The following is a 22,058-nucleotide window of genomic DNA, read 5'->3' as shown; positions in this document are numbered from 1 at the left end:
GTTGTCTCTCCTCCTTCCTTCCTTAGCCTGATTACCTGGTCCTTGACTGTTGTTTTCCTCCTGATGTGGCTGTACAACAGTTTCGGGTCAGATTTGGCTATCGCTGCTATGTCATTTTCATATTGTCTTTGGGCCTCCCTTCTTATCTGTGCATATTCGTTTCTGGCTCTACGACTGTTCTCCTCATTCTCCTGGGTCCTTTGCCTTCTATATGTCTTCCATTCCCTAGCACACTTGGTTTTTGCCTCCCTGCACCTTTGGGTAAACCATGTGTGTGTGTGTGTGTGTGTGTGTGTGTGTGTCATGCTGAATAGGTAAAACTTGTTATTTTGGCTTAAATAGCAACGCTCTTTTTGCAGAATAAGGCAAGCAAAAATTTGTGTATGCAATACTTTTGCAAAAATTATTCTAAACCTAACGAAAAAATGCTTTTCATTGTATTTGTTTATTATTAAATTATTGTAAAGTTATCTAAAACATATTTAGCTGGATTAGACTAAATTAAATTGCACTTGTTATAATAAGGTTAGGTAAGTTTTCTAAGGTTCCTTTTGTACAAAATTGTTGAATTTTATATAAACACAAATGAAAACAATATACGTATCTTTAAACGTATAAGAGACAATTTTAGAAAGGACTTAATTTTAAATGAGTTCTTCCTAACTTACCAGTTTTACCTGTTCGGCACGACATATATATGACGAAGTATAAATGTTACATATTTCAAGAAGATCCTGACCTAGGTTAGGTAGTTATTAGTTGCAGAGGTTAATTGACTGATGTACCTGTTTGATATGCTCCGTACCCTTTTTTCCTCATGTTTTTTCTAGAGGACAACCTTAACTCGCTAAATTTTCCAGTCTTGGCGTAGAGTCATGTAGCGCCTGGTGCATGTAACTACTCAGGTTTAATCCGTGTAATGAGAGAGTAACTCCAGGTATTAGGATTAAGAGCCTTTCATCAGTATTAATGCAAATCTCAGTCCTCTGGAAAGGTATGTTGCGTACTATTTATTTTAAAGGGTTTCATTATTCGTGGTTCTGAAGGACATTGTGATGTTCCCTGTGATGTGTACGAGCTTCTCACCTTGATGCCAGTCAGGGGCTCTTGATTCAAGGAACTGGCCGTTTCCTCGTCTTCCTTAGATCGTACCTGAATACTTTCTGTTTCCAGGCGCCTGATGACCACTATGGTTTTATTCTTCCCTTTGATTACATGAAAATAAAATTCTTAATAGGTCATCTGTCCAATATTTCGGTGACAATCTTTTTTTGTAAATTAACGCCTAGAGAGTTATTATAGATAATAACTTCCATTATGGTGCCTGTTATCATTTTCTCTAATTACCATCACATGGCACTTATCTTCATTAACTTTCATCAATCTTCTGTTATTATATTTGCTTAATCTATCTAATTTTATCTTTCTTAATCTGCAAATATATTTTTTGTATTGTTTTCTGTAATTCATTTATGTAAATTAGAAATACTGTCGGGGCCATCGTTTCGCCTTGTAGTAAACCACTGATGACTTTCTCTTCGGGTAAATTCTTTGACTTACCTCTTTCGCATTTGCTTCGATTGACTCACACGACGGTCTGAAGTTTTGAGACTCTCTGATCGCGGGTTCAAACCCCACCCGTGGTATGGTTTGCTTCGATTCTATACGACCGCACTGGTGCGTTGAAAGAAAAACAAAAATTCCTTAAATGAAAAATAAAATCTTCCACTCAAATATTTTTATACTAATTTCTACATTCTGCAATTTCCAGATAAATCTTTCATGAGAAATGAAATCAAAATATTTTTGCGTACTCTAAATGGAATTTGTTCTTGCCTGTAGACATCCAAGGGTCATGAAGACAGCCCGGGATTTATTGGTAATCTCCCTAATGTATACTGGGAAGCAGGTGAACAGTCTTTAACCCGGTACTGTGTACCTTTAATGTACATATGCTTGATATTATAACATCATGGAATCTGGATACAGTGGGTGTCTTTTACTTCACTTTTTATGTTTTGAGTTCCGGTTTTTATGTTGTGAGTTCCGCCCACCTGAGTGAATGAGATTGAAACCCTCCAGATGTCTCTGCCACTGCACTGCAGATAGTCGCTAGATCTTCTCAACCAAAACCATGGTAATGTTGCTGATAACCATGGTAATGTTGCTGATAACCATGGTAATGTTGCTGATAACCATGGTAATGTTGCTGATAACTATGGTAATGTTGCTGATAACCATGGTAATGTTGCTGATAACCATGGTAATGTTGCTGATAACCATGGTAATGTTACTGATAACCATGGTAATGTTGCTGATAACCATGGTAATGTTGCTGATAACCATGGTAATGTTGCTGATAACCATAGTAATGTTGCTGATAACCATGGTAATGTTGCTGATAACCATAGTAATGTTGCTGATAACCATGGTAATGTTGCTGATAACCATAGTAATGTTGCTGATAACCATAGTAATGTTGCTGATAACCATGGTAATGTTGCTGATAACCATAGTAATGTTGCTGATAACCATAGTAATGTTGCTGATAACCATAGTAATGTTGCTGATAACCATGGTAATGTTGCTGATAACCATAGTAATGTTGCTGATAACCATAGTAATGTTGCTGATAACCATAGTAATGTTGCTGATAACCATGGTAATGTTGCTGATAACCATAGTAATGTTGCTGATAACCATGGTAATGTTGTTGATAACTATGGTAATGATGTTGATAACCATGGTAATGTTGCTGATAACCATGGTAATGTTGCTGATAACCATGGTAATGTTGCTGATAACCATGGTAATGTTGCTGATAACCATGGTAATGTTGCTGATAACCATAGTAATGTTGCTGATAACCATGGTAATGTTGCTGATAACCATGGTAATGTTGCTGATAACCATGGTAATGTTGCTGATAACCATGGTAATGTTGCTGATAACCATGGCAATGTTGCTGATAACCATGGCAATGTTGCTGATAACCATATCAAGTTTAGTGATAACCATATCAAGGCTACTGATCACAGTTATCAAACCGAGCATTTTGATAACAGGTTTTTCTTCTCCATTTCCCTTAACAAAGAAAAAAAACTAAACACATGAATTATATGATCTTTTATTGACAACGTTTCGCCCGCACAGTGGGTTTCATCCTCACACAGCAGATCTGATGCTCCATCTGTGTTTGCATTTCAAGCCATTTCAAAACAGTCAGGGATTCATAATCAAAAGAATTTGGAGTTACCCCTTCCCCTTTCTCAGATTAAAATGGATTACCTCGTTTATCCCAGGAGTTGTATTACTCTCCTGTGTATCCAGCGCTTCTTAGTGAGTCTAATATTATATTGCAATTGTCTAAACTCTTTTAATCACCTTTCTCAAAAATTTTCCAGCACTCTTTTTGCAGCGTTATTCTTGCGGCGTTCTTTTTCCAGCGTTCTTCTTGCGGCGTTCTTTTTTCCAGTGTTCTTCTCACGGCGTTCTTTTTTCAGTGTTCTCACGGCGTTCTTTTTCCAGCGTTCTTCTTGCGGCGTTCTTTTTCCAGTGTTCTTCTCACGGCGTTCCTTTTCACCGTAGTGAACTTCCCTCGATCCTTCATTTAACAAACATCAGTTTCAGGAGACACATGTAATGAGCAAGAGCAAGAAAATTAAAATATTTAAATGCCAAGGTTATTTGGCAAAGATAAATAATAAACTTTAAAAGCAAGTTTATATGTCAAGGTTACATGTCAAGGATAAAAATAACTCTTAAATCAAAAGTCAAAATTATGTAGATCAAAGAGCTCGGCTACTCTTGGTTACTCTTAACTTCTTGTGAGTATATTTTCTACTCTTACTCTTTCTTCCTTACCCTCTTCTGTAATTATTATTATTATTATTATTATTATTATTATTATTATTATTATTAATATTATTATTAATTTTATTATTATTATTATTATTATTATTATTATTAATTTTATTATTGTTATTATTATTATTATTATTATTATTATTATTATTATTATTATTATTATTATTATTATTTAATAATAATGGCGCTGTATTCCTCACGAATTGAAGATTTCTCAGGAATCACGTATTTTAATAAAAATTTTATTTATCAGATACATTGTATTAGTCCTAAAATACAATACCATTAAGAGCATTGCATTAATACAAGATGTATTCGTCGATAACGACGTATTAATCACGGGAAACGCTTTCCTAACGAACGACGTATTCGTCATGGGAACTGTATTCGTTACAGAAATAATCATTCACAGGGAACGATGTTTGACTAGCTAAGTGTTGGTAACGAAAGATGTGTTCGTAATGAAAGTTGTAGAAGAAGGTATCTTGCGTGAGGTTGTTACATTTGGACGACCACAACCATGGGTAGTGGAGTCGTTGAAGAAGCGATATGTTGCAGAATATGGTTTAATTGGGGCAATTTCCTCCCCTTTGTGCAGCTTTATCAAGTCATTCTTTAGAAAGTCAGGCACAAATTACACGCGGGTTTATTGTCTATTGTTCCAGTCGCAGTACTGTGCCATTTTGTTCTTTGTAAGGTCAGTATTTCATAAAGTTCTTCACAGAGCGAAACGTTGTCCCGATTAAAACTTCTTGCATCGTTTCTTCATTATTGTCAGTGTACGCCATTTGGATCATCCAACAGTACTTCCTCCACTTGTGATCTGTCTCTGTCTCTCTCTTTCTTTCTCCAATTTGTCTCTCCTCCTCTGTCTTCCTCCCTTCCAAAATTCACCCTACCACACCCATTCCTACGCATAAACCACAAAACGCTTTAAAAAAATTGAGCATCAACTATATGTTAATGCATCTTGAACGCTGTCTCACCTACCAGTCTTGTGCATGGTCGTGTACTTTCATAGAATTGATGTCGGTTCTTTTAAACTGGAATGTTATTTGGAAGGTCCAATGGTTCCTGAGGTTCGAAGCCGTCTCGCGAGGGGTTAGAACCCAGTCAGTGGCTCAAAGACCTGGCGACTCCGGCTCGAATCATCTCGGAGTTCATGGATATTCCCCTCCCACCGTACTGTAAATATCATTTGCAGTATTACGCTAGTGAGATTTGCAGTTGACATTGCCGCAGGTTTCACTAGGCTCCACCACATGGGCAGGGATCTTTGTTGGATTCAGGCTCATTGAAGCTTCGAAAAGGAGTCCTCTTTCTGACATAAATATATCCAACGATAACTATAGTCACTGATTCAAGCTGGATGAAACAGCAGAGTGCCAGGAGTGAAGACAGAGACACGAGTTGTCGAATGAGCGTTTGTTGGGGCAACGTTTCGCTCTGTGTAGAGCTTTCTCAAGTCATGACTATATAGTTTTACACTGGGCGAGACTTTGTCCCAGTAAAAAAAATTCTTGCTCTGCTCCTTGTGTTTTTATCTTCGTAATCGCTGATTAATTTTTATTACCTTACCAGAGCCATTTGTAAACCCCCCCTTTTCTCCCTTACATATATATATATATATATATATATATATATATATATATATATATATATATATATATATATATATATATATATATATATATATATATATATATATATATACATAATCTGGGAATTTATTTTGAAATTCCTTCCCAACAAAAGCCTTTTGACCGTCTTAAAGGACAGATTAATAATCCTTAACTAGCATTCAATGGAACCCCAGATTTTAGAGATCCTTTTCAGACTTCAAAAAAATAGTATTTAAGTTTGGTGTTTAGTTTTTTTAAGGAATAAAATATAACTCACTTTTTTTCTCATTCGTCTCGTTTTATGCTTCTTTTTTCCTCGCAGTATTTTACACCTTCATTAAGCTGTCTGTTTGTTTTTTCTTCTTTCTTATTTATCAATTTACTTCATTTTTCCTGTTTATCACCTTGCCCTTACTCCTTTCCCTTTATTTAATTACTTAGCCTTTCTCTCTTGCTCATTCTTGATTTCTCCATTTCTTTTTTATTATCTTTCACCTCCCGTTCCTCTTCGACATCATTTATCCTTCCCTCTACTCCTTCTCTTCACTTCTCTTCTCTTGTTTCTGCGCATTCTTTTTTCAGCTCCTACTATCCCATTACTTAAGTTAATCCTCCATTCTCTATCTTCCAGTTTCTTTCTCCTTTTCTCAATGCTTCTGTACCTTCTCTTCTTCCCATTTCTTCTATTCCTTCTCCTCTTCTCATTACTTCTGCTCGTTATTCTTTTCCATTGCCTTCCTATCCTGACTTTATTCCCATTACTTCTCCTCCTCCATTCCTTTTCCACATCTCTTCTCAATTCTTCCCCGTCTTCTTTTCTCCCTCATCCTCTCTTCTTTACCTTTCTTTCTCTCTGCACTTCTTCTCCACTTCTTTCTCTTCTGCAGCTATTCTTTTCTCCGGCTTTAAGACCGTACACTTAAGAACGAAGAGGTGCCTTCAAGACCACGCTGACTTTCACTTCCAGAGTCTGTTGACTTGGTCTTGTTCGACTATCCTCTCCCTTGATCTGGACTATATTTTCTCAACTTGAACTTATGCCTTAATATTAAAGGTGCTTTGTAATTTTATGTGTTTGTGAATATGTGTGTATGTGTGTGTGTATGTGTGTGTCTGTGTGTGTGTGTGTGAATCGTTATTTACTCGTTAATCAGTCATTTCATACCTCCCATCACCACAACAATCATAAAAATACCAGAACATTCGCCATGCAGGACAAACTCACAAAGAACATTGCTAAACACCGAACACAGAACAGTCCCAACAAACGAACATAGAACATCACCTAAAACACCCAAACAACTCGCCTAACGATAAACTGAGAGCAAACAGCACACATAAGTCAATGACAGAGAAGAACAAACATACAAGAAAAGAGCACAAATGAATTCAGTTTGGACACCTTTATTAAACACGTTTCGGTCCTGGGACCTTGATAACTACAGTGGCGAAACGTCGTCATTTAAGGAGTTCAAAATAAATTCATTTATGTCCTTATCCTCTACGTTGTCCGCTTTGTACGTACCAAAGCAAAGACAGCCGAGCAATCTTCTGTGTAGCCGACGTTTCACTCACTGGAAAAGTTTCTTCGTGAGCGAAACGATGTACAATCAAATGCTTACTTTGTCATTAGTATCTTCGTTCTTCCGTACTCGTGTGTAGCCTTTCACCCTTTCTATAACTAACCTATGTACGAGATAGTAAGCCCTAACTACCCTATGTGCTGATGAACAAGCCCTTACTGCATATTAAGCCCTAACCGCCCTGCGTTATTATTAACGATTCCTAACAACCTTGTTACAATGCTCTAACCACCCTGTGTGATTCTTAGCAAGCCCTAGCCACACCATGTTATTGTTAGCAAGCCCTAACCACCCTATGTTATTGTTAGCAAGTCTTAACCACCCTATGTTGTAGTTAGCAAGCCCTAACCACCCTATGTTATTGTTAGTAAGCCCTAACCACCCTATGTTATTGTTAGCAAGTCTTAACCACCCTATGTTGTAGTTAGCAAGCCCTAACCACCCTATGTTATTGTTAGTAAGCCCTAACCACCCTATGTTATTGTTAGCAAGTCTTAACCACCCTATGTTGTAGTTAGCAAGCCCTAACCACCCTATGTTATTGTTAGTAAGCCCTAACCACCCTATGTTATTGTTAGCAAGTCTTAACCACCCTATGTTGTAGTTAGCAAGCCCTAACCACCCTATGTTATTGTTAGCAAGTCTTAACCACCCTATGTTGTAGTTAGCAAGCCCTAACCACCCTATGTTATTGTTAGCAAGTCTTAACCACCCTATGTTGTAGTTAGCAAGCCCTACTCGCTCTTTGCTGTTGTTAACAAGGCCTAACGACCATATGTTACTGTTAGCAAACCCCTTACCATCATATGTAGTTTCTAGCAAGCCCTAATCGCCCTTTGCTGTTGTTAGCAAGCCCTAGCCGCCCATGTTAATAGCAAGCTCTAACCACCTTTTGTTGCTGTTAACAAGCTATAAACTCCCTATGTTATTGTTAACAAAGCTCTAACAAATAATAACATGTATTTGTAATGATTTTCATGCATTCTCCTGGATCTTTCGTATTTCTAACTTTCCTCTAATTTTATTTCTCTCCACGTCTTTATTTTTTCAGCAACTTTATTTCCCTCTATTTTTCTTCCTATGTCTATATTTCTCTCTACTTCTCGTCTACCCCCTTACTTCTCTCTGTCTCTTTATATTTTTTTTTCTCTTTTTCCAAATGTTTAAGTTTTTATTTTTCTCTCTTTTCGTTTCTCTCTATTAATGTTTGCATGTTATTCTCTCAAAGTATCTTTCCTCTTTCACTGCTTCCTAGTTTTGTCTATCCGTTTCTCCTTATGAGTATACTTCACATTTTATAACTTCTTTTGCAGTATCCCTTTTCTCTCTTTCTTTTTTTGTCTGTCTGTCTGTCTGTCTGTCTGTCTGTCTCTCTCTCTCTCTCTCTCTCTCTCTCTCTCTCTCTCTCTCTCTCTCTCTCTCTCTCTCTCTCTCTCTCTCACTATATATATATATATATGCAAAACAACCATGACGGGAGTTGAATGACAGCTCTAGGCCTTTCGTCCTTTCATGTTGCAATCAACACATCTTCAGGAGCTTGCAATGACGTAGAAAAGAGGATGAGGTCCAAGCAAATAAGGTCACAAGGAACGTCCTTGCTGGAGTCCTTGCTCACTCCAGGAGGATGTTCCCTGTGGTGGTCAGTCCCTCAGCCTGGAGAAGAGTATTGTTCCATAGTCTGAAACAATGTTTAAGACTATAGAGGAATACTAACCCTGTGACCGTATTTACTCGGACCACCTCGTCCTTTCTGCATCACTGAAGGCTCCTGATGACGTGTTGATTTCAACACGAAAGACCTAGAGCTATCATTCATCTCCCCTCGTGGTTCTCTGGCATCATGTATCGCTTGTTCGCTATATTTGCATAATAATTATAGTATATATACCATGAATTGTTATATATACTATAAATCACATAAGAAAATGAATAAATGTGAGATCTCTCATACTATCATATAAATATGTATATATATAAATTAACTAAACATTTTTTCCAGTTTAATTCCAGCTTGATAAATTAGACACATGTGCAACTCTTGGGTACCTTTATTGAGGAAACGTTTCGCCACACAGTGGCTTCATCAGTCCATACATAGGAGAAACTTGAAGAACTGGAGGAGAATGAGGTAATCAGTCCCTCAACCTTGAGTCGATGTGTTCAGTCCATCAATCTTGAGTAGATGGACTGAAGATTGATGGACTGAACACATCGACTCAAGGTTGAGGGACTGATTACCTCATTCTCCTCCAGTTCTTCAAGTTTCTCCAATGTATGGACTGATGAAGCCACTGTGTGGCGAAACGTTTCCTCAATAAAGATACCCAAGAGTTGCACATGTGTCTAATTTATCAACATGTCGGTTCTCTGAGCCATTCATCTACAAATTCCAGCTTAACCATATTTATATAGGTTTGCGTTTTAACATATATTCAGTAACGCTAAATGCACATTATTTTTTTGTATCTGTAATCTACAGTTGACAAAATGGCTCATCAGTCTACTGTCTTTTTTATGCTAGTTCGTCTTCTATCTTTATTCTTAACAGATTTGATTTGGTAAACATTGAGTAATTATAAATACGTTATTACTGATAATATATAATTTTTTGGTAAGTGTTGTAACCTTAGACTATCAGAAATTTGTTCCAAAGGTTAGGTAAGATTTGTTAGGAAACAGTACAAGTGTTTCCTGACGTGGGTCTTAGTGATATGATGATCCACAGCTGAAGATTTTTGTTATCTGATCGAGGCCTTCCGCTGGCTTACTCCTCCACCCCTTCGCAAATTATGGTTAAAATTATAACCATTACCAATAATTTTTATTCAAACATCATTTTCATCAATTTTAGAGGATTAGATATTAGGAAATTTGTTACACAAATCATTAATATAAATTCCGATATCATCTCATTTTTTCAGTAATATAAATCATTAATATAAATTCCGATATCATCTCATTTTTAAGTAATATAAATCATTAATATAAATTCCGATATCATCTCATTTTTTCAGTAATATAAATCATTAATATAAATTCCGATATCATCTCATTTTTTAAGTAATATAAATCATTAATATAAATTCCGATATCATCTCATATTTTCAGTAATATAAATCATTAATATAAATTCCGATATCATCTCATTTTTTCAGTAATATAAATCATTAATATAAATTCCGATATCATCTCATTTTTAAGTAATATAAATCATTAATATAAATTCCGATATCATCTCATTTTTTCAGTAATATAAATCATTAATATAAATTCCGATATCATCTCATTTTTAAGTAATATAAATCATTAATATAAATTCCGATATCATCTCATTTTTTCAGTAATATAAATCATTAATATAAATTCCGATATCATCTCATTTTTTCAGTAATATAAATCATTAATATAAATTCCGATATCATCTCATATTTTCAGTAATATAAATCATTAATATAAATTCCGATATCATCTCATTTTTAAGTAATATAAATCATTAATATAAATTCCGATATCATCTCATTTTTAAGTAATATAAATCATTAATATAAATTCCGATATCATCTCATTTTTAAGTAATATAAATCATTAATATAAATTCCGATATCATCTCATTTTTTCAGTAATATAAATCATTAATATAAATTCCGATATCATCTCATTTTTCAGTAATATAAATCATTAATATAAATTCCGATATCATCTCATTTTTTCAGTAATATAAATCATTAATATAAATTCCGATATCATCTCATTTTTAAGTAATATAAATCATTAATATAAATTCCGATATCATCTCATTTTTAAGTAATATAAATCATTAATATAAATTCCGATATCATCTCATTTTTTCAGTAATATAAATCATTAATATAAATTCCGATATCATCTCATTTTTAAGTAATATAAATCATTAATATAAATTCCGATATCATCTCATTTTTAAGTAATATAAATCATTAATATAAAATCCGATATCATCTGTTGAAGACCAGATTTTAATACTTGATGAAAAAAATTTACACAGATGTTTCGACTTGTTATGGGAAATCTACAATTTATTGAATGCCGATTTTTAAACAATAAATCTGAAAAAAAAGTTTGAAGACCGATTTAAATAGTAAATGCATAAGCAATATTCTGTGTTATAGGAATTCATCTTCTAAAATAAACTGTTTTAAAAAAAATTAACAATTTACTTGTTTCTGTGTTATTCTGGATGAAAGAGAATAGGATAATAGGCTGCACTTAGTTAATATTTTGAAAATTTTTAAGACGCCCAACTTGAAAGTCTACAAAAAAAAGCCTAAAATTTTGTCCTTATTAATATTGGTAGAATTACCTACAATATGTTAAGTAGAGGACACAAATGCAACTAATGCGAAGAGTCTGCTGCCGAGGGAGAGGCAACCCCAAAAAAAGAAACACTTTCACCATTTCTCATTCAATAACCATCTTGTTACATATGAAAAATATGCAAAGGAGAAAAAAAAGGCTGAAATATTGAGAGAAGTATATGATATTGTAAATGCATTAACTCATTAGGGAACCTTGTTGTATCTTCTTGATTTACTAAAACAATATACAATTGTTGTATGGTAACTTAAGCAGTGACAAGATCAATACTGAGTTATCGTGAGAGGAATTTCTTCCGCTTGGACAGTAACCTGACATTGGACAGTGACTTTACCTTGGACAGACACCTGACCTTGGATGGTGACCTGACCTTCGACAGTGATCTGACCTTAAATATCATCCTATGTTTTGCATAATATATTCTGTATGATAATGTCTAAAAGAGAGATCTCCGGCGTGTTCATTTTCTTTGCCAATGATTTATTATGCATAAGTGTATAAGCATATATATATATATATATATATATATATATATATATATATATATATATATATATATATATATATATATATATATATATATATATATATATATATATATATATATATATATATATATATATATATATATATATATATATATATATATATATATATATATATATATATATATATATGCAATAAGATCACAGTAAACAGGTGATTTCAGAGTATGCAAAACAACCACTCTGAAAGAATAGAAAAATTCCAAGCGCTTTCGTGACTACTCACATTATCACATTATCGCATTATCAAGTTCCTTGATAATGTGAGTAGTCACGAAAGCGCTTGGAATTTTTCTATTCTTTCAGAGTGGTTGTTTTGCATATATATATATATATATATATATATATATATATATATATATATATATATATATATATATATATATATATCTTTATCCCATCAAAGGCAGCCGGGATTGATGGGATAAAGATAGAAATGTTAAAAGCAGGTGGGGATATAGTTTTGGAGGGGTTGGTGCAATTATTTAATAAATGTATGGAAGAGGGTAAGGTACCTAGGGATTGGCAGAGAGCATGCATAGTTCCTTTGTATAAAGGCAAAGGGGATAAAAGAGAGTGCAAAAATTATAGGGGGATAAGTCTGCTGAGTATACCTGGTAAAGTGTATGGTAGAGTTATTATTGAAAGAATTAAGAGTAAGACGGAGAATAGGATAGCAGATGAACAAGGAGGCTTTAGGAAAGGTAGGGGGTGTGTGGACCAGGTGTTTACAGTGAAACACATAAGTGAACAGTATTTAGATAAGGCTAAAGAGGTCTTTGTGGCATTTATGGATTTGGAAAAGGCGTATGACAGGGTGGATAGGGGGGCAATGTGGCAGATGTTGCAAGTGTATGGTGTAGGAGGTAGGTTACTGAAAGTAGTGAAGAGTTTTTACGAGGATAGTGAGGCTCAAGTTAGAGTATGTAGGAAAGAGGGAAATTATTTCCCAGTAAAAGTAGGCCTTAGACAAGGATGTGTGATGTCACCGTGGTTGTTTAATATATTTATAGATGGGGTTGTAAGAGAAGTAAATGCGAGGGTCTTGGCAAGAGGCGTAGAGTTAAAAGATAAAGAATCACACACAAAGTGGGAGTTGTCACATCTGCTCTTTGCTGATGACACTGTGCTCTTGGGAGATTCTGAAGAGAAGTTGCAGAGATTGGTGGATGAATTTGGTAGGGTGTGCAAAAGAAGAAAATTAAAGGTGAATACAGGAAAGAGTAAGGTTATGAGGATAACAAAAAGATTAGGTGATGAAAGATTGAATATCAGATTGGAGGGAGAGAGTATGGAGGAGGTGAATGTATTCAGATATTTGGGAGTGGACGTGTCAGCAGATGGGTCTATGAAAGATAAGGTGAATCATAGAATTGATGAGGGGAAAAGAGTGAGTGGTGCACTTAGGAGTCTGTGGAGACAAAGAACTTTGTCCTTGGAGGCAAAGAGAGGAATGTATGAGAGTATAGTTTTACCAACATTCTTATATGGGTGTGAAGCATGGGTGATGAATGTTGCAGCGAGGAGAAGGCTGGAGGCAGTGGAGATGTCATGTCTGAGGGCAATGTGTGGTGTGAATATAATGCAGAGAATTCGTAGTTTGGAAGTTAGGAGGAGGTGCGGGATTACCAAAACTGTTGTCCAGAGGGCTGAGGAAGGGTTGTTGAGGTGGTTCGGACATGTAGAGAGAATGTAGCGAAACAGAATGACTTCAAGAGTGTATCAGTCTGTAGTGGAAGGAAGGCGGGGTAGGGGTCGGCCTAGGAAAGGTTGGAGGGAGGGGGTAAAGGAGGTTTTGTGTGCGAGGGGCTTGGACTTCCAGCAGGTATGCGTGAGCGTGTTTGATAGGAGTGAATGGAGACAAATGGTTTTTAATACCTGACGTGCTGTTGGAGTGTGAGCAAAGTAACATTAATGAAGGGGTTCAGGGAAACCGGCAGGACGGACTTGAGTCCTGGAGATGGGAAGTACAGTGCCTGCACTCTGAAGGAGGGGTATTAATGTTGCAGTTTAAAAACTGTAGTGTAAAGCACCCTTCTGGCAAGACAGTGATGGAGTGAATGATGGTGAAAGTTTTTCTTTTTCGGGCCACCCTGCCTTGGTGGGAATCGGCCAGTGTGATAAATATATATATATATATATATATATATATATATATATATATATATATATATATATATATATATATATATATATATATATATATATATATATATATATATATATATATAAAATGTTGCAGTTTAAAAACTGTAGTGTAAAGCACCCTTCTGGCAAGACAGTGATGGAGTGAATGATGGTGAAAGTTTTTCTTTTTCGGGCCACCCTGCCATGGTGGGAATCGGCCAGTGTGATAATAATAAATATATATATATATATATATATATATATATATATATATATATATATATATATATATATATATATATATATATATATATATTGTAAAAAAATCAAGTTCACACTATCACTACCACTACCACTAATTCCAGTACTAACACTACTAGCACTATCACTCTATCACTAACACTCCTACCACTAGTACCACCGTAAACATTAATTACCACTGCCGCCGCCACCATTACTACAATCAGCCCCTCATTACTACTACTGCAACTAGATGTACGGTCACCACCGTCATCACTACAACTGCTATCACTGCTCTCATTGTAAATATCACTACCACTACCACCAACACTACTACTAATGATATTATTAGTACTGTCACCACTTCCACTGCTAATACCACTATCATTGTTAAATAATAACACTATTACTACCGTCACCACAAACACCATCACTACCAGTATCAACCACCACTGACAACCACTATAACTACCATAGCAGGCACATCAAAATCATCACTACCACAATCACACCACCCACCACAGCTTCACCACTCCACCCTCCCCCATAAACCACAATCACAGCACCCATCACCACCATCTCCCACACCAACCCCCCACAACAATATTCCACGATATTTGAACTAACCACACGATATCTCTCTCCTTCTCTATCTCTCTCTCCTTCGTCTCCCACCGTCGCTGGTGCGCCCCTTGCCCCACGCCCACGCCCACAGCCACGCCTGCGAGAGTATCGCTGGGCGTGACCACTGTGCTCACCATGACGACCCTCATGTCTTCTACTAACGCCGCCCTGCCCAAGATTTCCTACGTCAAGTCCATCGATGTCTACCTAGGCACCTGCTTCGTTATGGTGTTCGCCTCCCTGCTTGGTAAGTTGAGGAGAAGGAGGAGGAGGAGGAAGAGGAGGAGAGGAACGAGGAGGAGCAGGACTAGGAGGAGGAGGAAAAGGGGGATCATTCTGTTCCTCAACTAAAGCTGTTTGTGGGATTTTAATAAGTTTGTAAGTGTATGGAGCCTCAGTATCTTATTGCCCAATGTGAGCCTTAAATCTTTTCCAGGAGAAGAAAGAGGAACAGAAGGATAATGAGGAGAAGGAGGAAGAGCAGAAGGAGGAGGAAAAAGCAGCTCTTCTTAAAAGCTCTCTATAATCAGCCAAGTTTCTTGATGACGCTCTTAATGCTTATTTATGAGTCTCTTTATGACTTTCTTAATGACTCTCTGTAATTAACCAGATCTCTTTAAAAAAAATAAAGGTTTCCCCTAAAAACCTTCTATAATCGGTCAGATCTCTTAAGAAAGACCAGTACATTTTAATAACTAGAGCCAGCCATTTATCCTCAGAATGGTCACTTTATCACAAAGGCTTTTTTTCCCCTTCCTGAAGTTCTCTTCTCTTAATAACTATTTTGTTCAGAGAATTGTAGGCTTAGATATGGTACCTTATGCAATAATAGTAATATATGCAAAATAACCGCAGTTATTTTGCATATACTACCTAGTTTTAGAAGTTAGGTTGTAGTTGATCCTTATCGCACTGTTGTTCTTTGTTTTGTAAACAAGGATTACATTTACCGTCTTCCACAAAGAAAAGTATTTACCCCATTAACTAAAGTGCTATTGAAAATGGTATAAAATACTGAAAAGTTGATGAGTAAGACATGTGCATCTTCGCTGCTTCACTTGCTGCCTCCGTATTTGATTGAAGAAACCTACTGTGTAGGCGGAACTTTAAGTAATGTAGATATCCAACTATTACACATGTGCCTTACAACCTAAAGTGCCTTTGGCTTGAGTTGGCTACTACGAGAACCCTGAGGCTCCCTCCCTCCCTCTCAGTCACGTCTCTTTATAAAGATCTTTCGCACATAATGACTCTATTATCAGCTAGGTCTTTTTAGTAAGGTCTCATTTTCTTAATGGCTCACTATAATCAGGAAAGTCTCCTTAACGACTCCGACTTTCCTTTCAGAGAACATACAACTTTAAGAGGTCTGATTATCACGCCCCTGAAGACTATAACATCAGCTTTATCTAGGATATCCAAACGATACACTCAGTCCTGAGAATTTCCACTCTCCATGGGCGTTTTTTCTTTCTAATCCTCCACTATGCTAAACTGAATACTAACAAAAATTACTTTACAAAGATAGAATAATGATGGTGTGTGGAAAAGACGGAAGAGGGAGTTATCTCTTCCCATTCCTCTTGACTCTCTCATTCCTATATCCCTCTCATCTTTTTCCTATTTTCTTTCTTCAGTATCTTCTCTCCTGCCTTCTCTCTCTTTCTCCTAAGTCCCCCTAGAGGAGACGTCGTCAGACTAACATTTCCTTAATGTCAGCCATCAGGTATATCCTCAATTGGGGAGGATGGTTGCATATGGTGTCCTGGTCGGTAAGGGTGCCTTATTCACTGGTTCGCGGCATGTGATAAACCTTAACGCTACTCTCTGACTTCTAGACTTTTACTGCCATAAGACACGGGCAATTGAGACCCCGAGAAGAGCGTTCAAATGGCTTTATTGTCGCCAGGACACTGAGAAACAAGTTTTATGTCTGAGAATGGCCGAGTCTGAAAAGGTTGTTTGAGTAAGAGGGCTTTTTGTAATCCAGGTTGTAAATTTACAAACGTTACGCTTGGGGCAGTTCTGTCCTTCGTGTCTCCTAATTGCCTCTCAGTGTGCTCCTTCTTCCTCTCAGTTTTGTCTCCTCGTCTCTCCCTTGTGAACTTCCACCCATTTCACCTTCCTCTTAATCCTCTCACCTTTCAAGCCACGTGCCTCTGATCTCTCTCTCACCAGCTTTTCTCTACAACTGTTCTGAGACGCCCACTATCAGACCTAACCCCTCCTCCCTCCCACCCACTATTCACTCCGTGTCTTGTGATCTTCCACGAACACCACTGCTCCCTGACCCTTTCTCAGCGTCAATCCCTTTGATCCATCTCTCGTCTCCCCGTGTCTCATCCCTCTCCCATCTAGCTGTGTCTCACTTCTCGCCCTCCCCGACAGAATATGCCGCCGTGGGATACATGGGCAAGAGAATCCAGATGAGAAAGAATCGCATCCTAGCGATCCAGAAGATGGCTGAGCAGCGGAAGGCAGCCACACTGGACCACTCTCACGCGTCGCAAGACCATCCTGACCACGCTCCTAAGCAGACAGTGAGTACAACGGTGAGGCTCACGTAGACAGAGCTCCTTACTAGCCATTTTTGTCCATTTCTAGCTAACCGATTGTGTCTAGTTAGCCATAACTTGTCCAAAAGCTCTGACATTGTACTGTGTCTAGGGCTCTAGCTAACCAAAAAGGTCTAGTTAGCCACCAAAGTCTAACATAATTTGTCTAAGGCACATAGATATAGTTGGCCTACTTTTCATATGTAGATAGGTTAGCTATGGTTTATAGTTGCCGCTAATTCAACAATATAAAGATCATTTGCCAACAGCTATCACTGACCAATGTCATGTTAGACCAGGGTTCTAGTAGAACCTTTACCTAACATCTTGCTTTTAGTGAACCAGTTTCAAGACTTCATCTGGCCTTTTATTGGAACTCTATCCTGTTACTTCTAAAAGGCTTTAGCTGGCCAAATCTAGAGCCCAGAGTCCTAGACTTTAGATGACCAGCTCTCTTGAGCTTTGATTTACTGTTTATTTAGAATGATCAACAAATAATTCCTTCAAGAGTTTAAAAGATCATATTTTTCAAAGTTCAAGGACAATTTTGTCCACTTATAAAGTAGGTAATTTGTCAAGGAGCTTACTTGTAACTTGCTATTCACTGGATATTTTGTCCATTAACTTGATGGATTAATTATCTACTAAGAAGATATTTTTTTTCCAGTGGTTATTGCTTATAAACATATAATTAATTTTACCATATAATCTCATCAATTTTTCACCATTTCCCATTACTTTTCCCCATTAAATAGTATTATTCATATATATATATATATATATATATATATATATATATATATATATATATATATATATATATATATATATATATATATATATATATATATATATATATATATACATATATATATATATATATATATATATATATATATATATATATATATATATATATATATATATATATATATATATTTATGCATGTATGTATGTAGATACGTATGTCAAAAAATTTCTGCATAAGAAATGCAAAAGTCAGATTTTAGTTTGTTATTATTATTATTATCATTCGTTTTCCTTATTATTTCTTCTTTCTCCTTCCCTTCTCCCTCCCATCCTCCATCACCCTCTTTACTTCCATTCATTAAACTTATCTTATCTCCCTCAGTTCTTTTACACTCGACTTATCATTACATTCAGTTCTATTTTCCTGACTCTCCTTTCCTTTATCACTATATACTTTCATTTCCTGCTCATCCCCTTCTTTCTAGTGCCTTTACATGATATATTTGGCAACTTGATCTCTTACTGAAAGCCATTCTCTTTATCTATGAAAGATTTATCTCTCTCTCTCTTTTCTTCCCTGTCTCTTCTCTCCCTCATTTTCCATCTTCTTCATTTCTTTCTCTTAGGCTAGTATTACTTGACACACACACAAACACACACCTATACAGATTTTATACATAGCTTTAAGAATAGGTATGATAGGGCTCGCTAGGATCTAAGGAAGAACCAGGTAACGAAGAATTTAGAGGCACAGACGGATGAGACTAGACGCATGCAGGACAAAATGGCTATATACAGTGACAAATAATATACACAATATACACAAATAACCAGCACGAAGGAGAGAGAAAAGCTTACGACGACGTTTCGGTCCGACCTGGACCATTTACAAAATCAAACTAACACAAAAGAGTGAGGGAGCCAGTATATATAGCCGAGGGGTACAGGGACGGGACCAAGAGAGGAAGAAAAAGAAGCAGTAGTAGTGGTAATTCTTGCAGTGGAAATAACAGTAGAAGTAATAGCAAAGCCATAAAATTTTTCACACCTTAACATAAGTAATGCTCGAGGGACTGATATTCCCTGGAGTTTACCTGGAGAGAGTTCCGGGGGTCAACGCCCCCGCGGCCCGGTCTGTGACCAGGCCTCCTATGCTTCGTTGCACTAGGGAAGATCCAGACACATGGAGAGCGAAGTTAATGAAGGCAGTAATTGAAAAAAAATGTAGAAAGTAGAGAAAGTAGTTTAGTGGCACAAGAGAAAGGGGAATAAAGGGTGAAGGGAGGCAGTAGTAATGGTAGCAGCAATAGTATAGAAATGGAGTGGTAGTTATGGTAGTATTAGAAGAAATGGGAGCTCCTATGACCATAAATTAGTGTAAATACAGTTCCAACACATTCCTTAAAAAGACGTGAGAAAGAAAGATGAAGATTTGTTGACAGGAGAAACAGGAAGAACGAAGCAACTTCTTTAAATAGCAACAATAGCAGTGCAACATAATTTAATTACAAAAGAAAGCGGTGTAACAACTTTAACTACGACCAAAAAAAAAGTGAAGAATGAATAATCAAGAAATTTTCCTTAATCCAAAACGAATAGCAGCTGAAAAGGAAACTAGAGAGAAAGAGAGAAAGAGAGAGAGAGAGAGAGAGAGAGAGAGAGAGAGAGAGAGAGAGAGAGAGAGAGAGAGAGAGAGAGAGAGAGAGACAGACAGACAGACAGACAGACAGACAGACAGAGACAAAGAGAGAAGTATGTCGAAGTTGACTAGCGGTATAAAGACGGAAAAAAAGAACTTTCTCAAGTACGAGGTTTTACCCACCTAAAACTTTATAAAGTACATTAACTTATAATTATTTTTAATCACCATTTTCTCTTTTCCTACTTTTATGATTCTCTTCTACTTCATCCTGCTCTTCTTCTTCATCTTCGTTTATTACTGCTCCTTCTTTCATTATTTCCTTATAACTATATATATATATATATATATATATATATATATATATATATATATATATATATATATATATATATATATATATATATATATATATATATATATATATATATATATATATATATGTATATATATATATATATTTATATATATATATATATATATATATATATATATATATATATATATATATATATATATATATATACATACATATATATGTAAATAATTACATATGTGCAGGTTCTTGACCATATGTGTCTTAGTTAAACAAAGGTTCTCAACATATAGGAGTCATTACCATACCTAGGAACTAATAGATAATCAAGTTTGATCCAAGGAAAGAGAACACCATTTCCTTCACCAGTTTCTATTGAAACGCTATTGTTATTATTATTATTATCATAATTACTTTATTATTAAAATATTATTATTGCTACTGCTATTATTATTATCACTGTTGTTATTATTTTTATACTATTTTCAATATAGTTATTATTAGTAGTAGTAGTATCGATGTTTTTCGTTTTCGATAATAATAACTATAATAATAATAATAATAACAATAACAACAATAATAATATGCTATTATTATTATTGTTATTATTATTATTATTATTTTTATTAATATTATTATTATTATTATTATTATTATTATTATTATTATTATTATTATTATTATTATTATTATTATTATTATCATCATCATCATCATCATCATCATCATTATTATTATTACTATAATGTGATGAGCTACCTTAAGCCGATGCGAGCTTGATCCTCCGTCCACTAAAAGGAACACAGAATGTCTTTTCTGACAGCGTTCCTAAATTTTCATGGAGAGCGTAGTATATTTTCTTTTATATACGCCTGAAGCGCTAAAGTCGTGTGGGCCCATCTACACAAGGTGTGTAGGAGACTCGATCCTACGTTCACTGACTGAGAACAGGTACGCTACCGGGGACGGCAGAGGTTTCCAGAGAGGGCAAGAGTTACCCGGGAGGGGCAAGAGTTAACCGGGAGGGGAAAGAGTTTCCATGGAGGGGCAAGAGTTCCAAAAGAGGGGCAAGAGTTTCTAGGGAGGGGCAAGAGTTTCCAGGGAGGGGCAAGAGTTTCCAGGGAGGGGCAAGAGTTTCCAGGGAGAGGCAAGAGTTCCAAAAGAGGGGCATGAGTTTCCAGGGAGGGGCAAGAGTTTCCAGGGAGTGGCAAGAGTTTCCAGGGAGGGGCAAGAGTTACAAAAGAGGGGCAAGAGTTTCCAGGGAGGGGTAAAAGTTTCCAGGGAGGAGCAAGAGTTTCCAGGAAGGGGCAAGAGTTTCCAGGGAGGGGCAAGAGTTTCCAGGGAGGGGCAAGAGTTTCCAGGGAGGGGCAAGAGTTTCCAAAGAGTGCAAAGAGTTATCAAGGAAGGGGCAAGAGTTTCCAAAGATGGGCAAGAGTTACCAGGGAGGGACAACAGTTTCCAGGGAGGGGAAACAGTTACCAGGGAGGAGCAAGAGTTTCCAGGGAGGGGCAAGAGTTTCCAGGGAAGAGAAAGAGTTACCACGGATGAGCAAGAGTTTTAAGGGATGGGCAAGAGTTTCCAGGGAGGGGCAAGAGTTCCCAGAGAGAGGAAAGAGTTTCCAGGGAGGGGTAAGAGTTTCCAGAGAGGGGCAAGAGTTTCGAGGGAGGGGAAAGAGTTACCAGAGAGGGGCAAGCGTTATCAGGGAGGGGCAAGAGTTTCCAGGGAGGGCTAAGAGTTCCCAGAGAGGGGCAAGAGTTATCAGGGAGGGGCAAGAGTTTCGAGGGAGGGGAAAGAGTTACCAGAGAGGGGCAAGAGTTTCCAGGGAGGGGCAAGA

The 22,058-nt window shown here is 36.5% G+C and overlaps 1 protein-coding gene across 7 annotated transcripts in view; it reads left to right on the top strand.

Annotated features, from left to right (window-relative positions):
* Positions 1-22,058, top strand: part of LOC128701872 (gamma-aminobutyric acid receptor subunit beta) — a 432,036-nt gene that overhangs the window by 373,026 nt on the left and 36,952 nt on the right. For all 7 annotated transcript variants that reach the window (XM_053795830.2, XM_053795828.2, XM_053795833.2 and 4 more), the window contains 2 exons: positions 15,056-15,211; positions 17,353-17,504. In XM_053795830.2, coding sequence (XP_053651805.1) covers positions 15,056-15,211; positions 17,353-17,504 — 308 coding nt within the window. The remainder of the gene's footprint in view (positions 1-15,055; positions 15,212-17,352; positions 17,505-22,058) is intronic.

This window comes from Cherax quadricarinatus, chromosome 69 (genome assembly GCF_038502225.1).
Source record: "Cherax quadricarinatus isolate ZL_2023a chromosome 69, ASM3850222v1, whole genome shotgun sequence".
NCBI classification, from domain to species: Eukaryota; Metazoa; Arthropoda; class Malacostraca; order Decapoda; family Parastacidae; genus Cherax; species Cherax quadricarinatus.
The sequence above is the reverse complement of the archived record's forward strand: the minus strand, read 5'-3'. Positions and strand labels throughout refer to the sequence as shown.